This window comes from Aptenodytes forsteri, unplaced genomic scaffold (assembly GCF_000699145.1).
Source record: "Aptenodytes forsteri isolate BGI_AS27 unplaced genomic scaffold, ASM69914v1 Scaffold455, whole genome shotgun sequence".
Taxonomy (NCBI): domain Eukaryota; kingdom Metazoa; phylum Chordata; class Aves; order Sphenisciformes; family Spheniscidae; genus Aptenodytes; species Aptenodytes forsteri.
The window spans coordinates 631,749-638,206 of record NW_008795914.1 but is presented as its reverse complement, the minus strand read 5'-3'; the positions used below and the strand labels follow the sequence as shown (position 1 = coordinate 638,206).

Sequence of the window (6,458 nt, the reverse complement as noted above, 5' to 3'; positions counted from 1 at the left end):
GCGGGCACGAAGCTGCAGGAGAGGGACTCGGCGATGGGCACGTGTGTGTTGAATGTGGGTCCGTTGGCACCACCTGCGAGGAGAGACACAGCCCGGGTGAGCATCGTCCCGCTTCACTCTCTGCCAGTGGATCGGTGGCACGGTCCTGCGCCGCGTGCCGTGGGGCCAGGACTGGTCCCATCCCGTGGCCGATCTCTGGGGCTGCATGAAACGTGCCCGGGTGGACCGGGACCGGAGGGGACAGGTCAACACCCTCTCACCAGATGCTCTCCTACCCCTTATATTGGCATGGCCATAACCCAACTGGGGACAGTCCCTGGCCTGTGTTAACCCTCGAGCCTGGGATCTGTTGGCTGGGACGTGCCATGGATGTTAAGTTAGCGGCCACGGCGGGAGTCTCCACCCGGCGACCAAAGTGCTGCCCCAATGCTGCCCCGTGGTGGGGACACAGATGGAGACCAGGAAGAGCAGAGCAAAGCATCACCGCTCGGGTCGGGGAGGGACGCAATGGCTCACAGTGCCTCCTCATCTCAGAACAGCCTGGATGGGGAAGGAGCTGGGGACCTCGCTCAGAGCACACCCAGCAGACCAGGATGCTCAAGGCTGCAGCGGGCTGAGGCCTGACCATCTCCAAGGGAGGAGCCGTGACAACCTTTTGGAGGTTTGACCACTGTCATGGGGAAAAACCTTCCTCCTACCCAGTGACAATTCCCCCTGGCGCAGCTGGTGCCATGGCTTCTCCTCCTCCTGTCCCTGCCTGCCTCTGAGAAGAGGCTGGCTCTGGTTTCTCTACACCTTCCATAGGGGATGGCATGACAAGGCCTCCGAGCCGGGATGGCTGCTGTCCCCATGGGGTCCAACACCGGTCCGTGGCTGTGCTGGGAGTGCTGCAGGCACCCCGCAGCCATGTGAGTGCCCTCGGCATGCTGGCGCAGGCTGGCTGGCCAGCCCCAGCGAAGACCCAGGCAGGGTGCATGCCCCGGGGCCCTGGCACCCTGCGCATGAGGTCTGCCTGCAGCCGGGGAGAGTGGGCACGGGGCAGGAGCTGCCGGAGCTGAGGCTGGGTGACTAGCAGAAATTTCGGTGGCCTTCCCGCCCCGTAAGTGTGCAGGACCCCGACTTGGGGTGAAGGGGCTGTCCCCAATGCCATGCCAGCCCCAGGGCCAGCCCGGCATCACCAGCATGCCCAGCACCTCGGTGCACCAGGAGGGAGCAGATTCAGTGTGGTGGCCTTTACCTCCCCAAGGCCAGGGCATCCCTGGGGAGCCCGTCTGTGCCCAGGCTGGCTGCCAGCCCCCAGGGTGGCTCTGCCCACCGTCAGGGCAGCTCCGGCGGGTGCCAGCCCTGCCCAGGCGCTGCCGGGCCATGAAAGTGGCTGCGCAGTTCTTGCCGTCACCTTGGTCTCGCAGGGACAGGTTAGGGAATCCGATAATGGTCCGTCTACGCCGCAGGGTGGACTTGGGGTTCATCGCGGTCTCTGTGTTAAACAGGGAGTGACGAGCACTCGCGTGCCTAGCAAAGTGCTGCCCTGTAGCCAAAACAAACACGCTGTACGTGGCGGTGCCAGGAGGGGCTGCCGGGGCGGGGGCTCTGCCCCCCTCCATCGCTGTGTGTCCCCTGGGTGTCCCCCGGCCTGGGATGGTGACTGCAGGCAGGAGCGTGGGATGGCAGGAGGGTGGTGAGCCATGCGGGGTGAGCCACACGGGAGATGGAGGCACGGCGGGTGCTGCCAGCCGGTGGGAAGACGGAGATGCTGCAGATGGAGGTGGGGATGCACGGAAACCTGCAGAGACCAGCCCCGCTCTGCACGACAGGCTTTGGTCTGCGCCGGTGAGGCCGGACCCCGCACCGCTGGGCTTTGTCGTTAATGGGGCCAGTGGTGCTGAGCCACACTGGGGACATGGACATGAGGAACAGCAGGATGGGGAGAGGGACCAGCGTGGTCCCGGCACGTCTCTCCATTGTGGAGGGAAAGGGCGGAAAGACATCTTTTGCCTTCAGAAGGTGCACCTTGCTCAGCCACCGGCCCCAGGCTGTTACCTGGAGGCAGAGCGTGGCACTTGTGCCTGCAAGGACCAGGCAGGACCGTGCTGCTGGGAGCTGCAGCCCCGTGAGGATGGACGGACAGACGGACAGACAGGTGAGACAGGCTGGCCGCATGGAGCGCGGCGAGAGCCAAGGTGACAACAGAACCGGCTGGCTGGGCAGCACGGCGGAAACAAGAGACTGGACGGCGGCGTGGCCGGTGGATCAGACGCACAAAGTTACGGATGGCAGGAGAGATGGCTGGGAATGACAGACGCCAGCGTGGCCCTGCTGTCCCCTGCTCTACCCCCGGCACCCGCCTGGCCCGCAGGGACACAGGCTCCCAGCCCCCCCCACCCCCTCCCACCGCCGTGCACCCCGCCGCAGCCGGATGCTGGGGCGCATCCTTGCCTGCACCCTGCATCCTCCCCCCGGTGCTGGCTCGGTGCTGGGGCTGCCTCTCACACCTCTCCCCCCACCACGCCGCGGGGGTGCTGCCCTACCCGAGACATTGATGGGGACGATGTTGGTTTGGATGGAGCAGGACTGGTGCCACTGCTTCTCCTCCACGGTGGGCAGGGGGAAGGCCCTGGTCCAGGCTGGCTGCTTGTCCGGGCTGGTGGGGAGGCTCAGGGAGGCGTCGGGCAGCCGAGAGCCGAGCACGGTTGTGCCAGCCGTCTCCTCTTCGGTTGCTCGCCGGCTTGGGGGCTGTGGGATGAAAGGCATGTGACCCACCAAAGGGACGAGGGTAGGACACAAAGAACTCCCCCCGGGCCTTGCTGCCTGACTGGCCATGCCAACCCCTCTCCTCCCGGCGATGCTGGGGCTGTGCCGCCCTGCCCCGCCGCCCCGGCACTCACCATAAGCACGAACTCGAGGGGGTGTTGGGAGGCAGGTGACCGGCGGCGCGGAAGGTCTGCCCGGTGACCCTGCTCTCGGCGTACTGCTCCTCATACTCCTCTGCAAGAGAAACGGCACCTGGGACCCTGCTCCAGCCGCCGGCTGGGGGTGAAAGCTTTGCCCCCGGGGCAGGAGGAACACGAAGGCACGTGCATCTGTCCCGGCTGTCTGTCCCTGGGCTAGCTTGCCTCCCTGCTCAACACAGGCAGCTCAGGAGGTGGGGAAGGGAGATCCCAAGGAAGAATGCCAGGGCTGGGGGAGAGTCGAGGCAGCGCTGGGACCCCAGCAGCCCGCCACGCTCCTACCAGGGGGCTGCCTGGGGACATGGCGGATCCCATGGGGAAGCAGAGCTCCGCCTGGGACAGCCAGGAGAGAACTCAGTGTCTCCCCATCCTGTAATTGTTGAGCTAATTAACGCCGGTCGTTATGGCCTGGTGGAAACCAGGTCTGCTCAGGCTGACTTAATGAGATTACAAGCCGGGGGAAGGCTGGGCTGCTGATCTAATCAATGCCTGCGAAGCATCCAAACCGAGGCCGCGTGACGGCTTGGTTAAGAAATTGGAAGGAAACAAAATCAACGGCCATGTTGATCCGGTTAGACAGATCAGCAGCCGGGTCTCCAAGGCCCTCGTGGGCAGAACCGTGCCGCGGTGGGGCTGGCGGGCGCCCCGGTGGCCCCGGCGGCTGGTCTTGGCCCCAGGTGCTCTGCCGCTTGCAGCAGTGACTTGGGAGCAGAGATCAGAGAGGGGCTGCTGGAGGCTGGGACCCACCGGGGACCCAACTTCTACAGCTCGGCGAGGTCCGAGGAGCAGCTCGGACACGTGCATGTGGGAGATGACCTCGCTGTTTGCACGGCGGTCGCGTAGCCAGGGCAGCGCCCGTCCCTGCCACCCTCACCCAGCCCGCCGCTGGCCCCTCTTGCCCCGGCTACCTTGCAGCAAGCTCTGGAGGTTGAGCTGGGCCTCCTGGTGCAGCTGCTCCAGCCCCGCGGGGCGCCCAGCCGCCAGGAAGACGTTCACCGGCTGCTGCCATGACAGCTTGGCGTGGGCGGCTTTCTTGCTTTCGAGGTCCCCTCCTGGTGCAGCTGCTCCATGCCCGGGGGGCCCCCAGCCGCCAGGAAGACGTTCACCGGCTGCTGCCATGACAGCTTGGCGTGGGCGGCTTTCTTGCTCTCGAGGTCCAGGTTAGAGGTGGCTGTGAGCGGGAGGGAGCAGAGTGAGATGGAGGTGGGCGGGCAGCTTTCCTGCGAGCGCTGCCGTGGGCTGCCAGTCGACGCCACACCGGCACAGCGCGCTCATCCTGTCCTAGGTCTCTCCAGGAACGCGGGGACTGGGATGCGGCTGTGTCCTGCCCCAGCAAAGCCACCCAGGCAGGCTGCTGCCGGGTGGGACCAGACCCCATCACCGCCACCGCTGCTGCTCCGGGGGCTGGACACTGTCCCCACAGGCTGCCAGAAGAAGCCAGGAAGGGAGCAGGGTGAAATTGGGGAAGGAAGCAAGCCCTGTTGCCCCGGGTGACTGCCCAGCTGCTCCCGGGCGCAGGAAACGCCGCACGCTCTGGTGAAGCAACCTCCTGGCTGCAGAAGAGCAGAAGTTGCAACCGAAACAGAGGGAGCGAAGGGGACACGGCGCCTTTCATCACACTGGTTTCAGCCTGCTCAGCAAGGTTAACGCGCCCTGCCCCATCCATGGACGCCCCACAAAGGTCTCCTGGGAAGGAAACCTCTGCGGAGATGGGCCAGGCACTTGCCCAGACCCTCTGAAACACCCATATGGGTGGAAAAGCCCCCGGGAGAAGGATTTGGGCTTGCCGGGGAGCTGGCCATGCTGGGAGCTGAGCAGTGCTCCGGCAAAGAGTCTTTGCCGCGGGAACTTCTGCAGCCCTAAGCCCCCGGGAGAAGGATTTGGGCTTGCCAGGGAGCTGGCCATGCTGGGAGCTGAGCGGTGCTCCGGCAAAGAGTCTTTGCCACGGGAACTTCTGCAGCCCCGGCACCTCTGCGCCGGAGCAGCGCTGGCCCTGAGTGGATGTGGGTTTCCTACCCAGTGCGGTTTTGCACCGGAGCCAAGGGATTGCCACCGCTGGCACGCTGCCTGCTGAGCGCATCCAAGCCCCGACCCAGGCAGTAAAGGCAGAGAGCGGGTTTGTAAGCTTTAAACAGGGGCCTCGTGGATGACCAGGGTCTCACCCCTGGGGATTTAGGGCTAATCCTTCTCCAGCTGCCCCTGGTGTGGGCAGAGGGATGGCCACTGTCGGCACCAGGTGCTGCGCGAGGTCCTGAGCTCGGTGTCACCCACCGGGCTGGGTGTCACCCCTGGGGACCAGGGTCTGATGTCCCTTTGCCCTGTCTGGTAGCTGGGACGTTCCCGCTCAGCAGCCAGCACCGCTTCATCTGCCTGGCTGGGGGGACGCACATCCCGAGTTTGACTCACATGTTGCAGGGAAGAGCGGCAAGCGTGGGATGCCAGGGGGATGAGGGCTTTCCGACGGCGCTGGGGGTGCAGGCAGGCTCTGCCTGCGTTCCTCTCCCCATCCCCATCGGTCGAGGCGTTCCTATTACCAGCGTGACAAACACTTCCCCTCTGCCACCCGCAATGCTGCCAAAACGTAGCCGCCTCTGGCCACAGCATCCTGCTTCATGCCTGACCCCAGCCAAGGTAGCAACAGCAATCCTGCTTGCCTGGGTGAAGGCTAACGGCCCCAAAATGAGGTCGGGCTCCCCGGCACCCCCTGCACAAGCCATGTCCCCTTCTTCCTGCACTGTTGGGTCAGCCGTGCCCCGGCTCACCCGGCACTGCATCCCGAGCATCACTCCCGCTGCCCATGGGTGCCATCCTGCCCGCCCTTCCCCCCCGCTTCAGCTGATCGAGCGGCAGAGCCTGCACAACGCCCAGCACCCGAAAGCAAGGTGCCACGTCCCTAGCCTAGTTACTTTTATAATTTGTGTTACCATAACGACGTGCCTTAACACCAGGCTTTTTTTCTCTTTTTTTTTTCCTCCTTTAAATAATTTGACTCGTTTCCATATCAACCAAGAAGTGTCGGGGCGTGTGTGTGTGTAAACCACGCTGAGGCTTCGCCCGGCTGCAGAGCCCCATCCCGGAGGGCCGTGCCATGCAGCCAGGGATGAAGTTTTCCCTGCTGCGGGTGAACGCAGCCCCCTTTTCTCACGCAGGAATGTGGCTTTTCCTCCTCTTGCCTCCCAGTTTGGTGCCTGCCAGGTGGCGATGCCCCGAGGGGCCAGGGGTCCTGGCACAGGTGATGATGGCAGAAGGAGCCCTGTGCCCCGGCCTCTGGCTCGCTCCATGTGCCCAGTCGTCCCCTGGGGAGCTGGGAGCACGGCTGGGCACGGGGCAGGGTCGGGGCATCTCCCCGAAAACCTGACCTACAGGGCTGCAGGAAGGGAGGTGGGGGCACGGGGAGGCCAGGGACCACACGTTCACCTCTGCAGACCCCAGCCCCCCAACCCGCTCTCTTTGACGAGGCGGGGCTCTGCTGCTGCCGTCTCAATTTCTGAGTGCACCCCAAGGGCGGAC

The 6,458-nt window shown here is 64.9% G+C and overlaps 1 protein-coding gene across 1 annotated transcript in view; it reads right to left on the bottom strand.

Annotated features, from left to right (window-relative positions):
* Positions 1–6,458, bottom strand: part of NHSL2 (NHS like 2) — a 13,602-nt gene that overhangs the window by 4,793 nt on the left and 2,351 nt on the right. Inside the window, 4 exon segments of the mRNA XM_019473481.1 lie at positions 1,397–1,477; positions 2,529–2,804; positions 2,899–2,985; positions 3,857–4,009. Of these exon segments, the coding sequence (XP_019329026.1) occupies positions 1,397–1,477; positions 2,529–2,804; positions 2,899–2,985; positions 3,857–4,009 (597 nt within the window).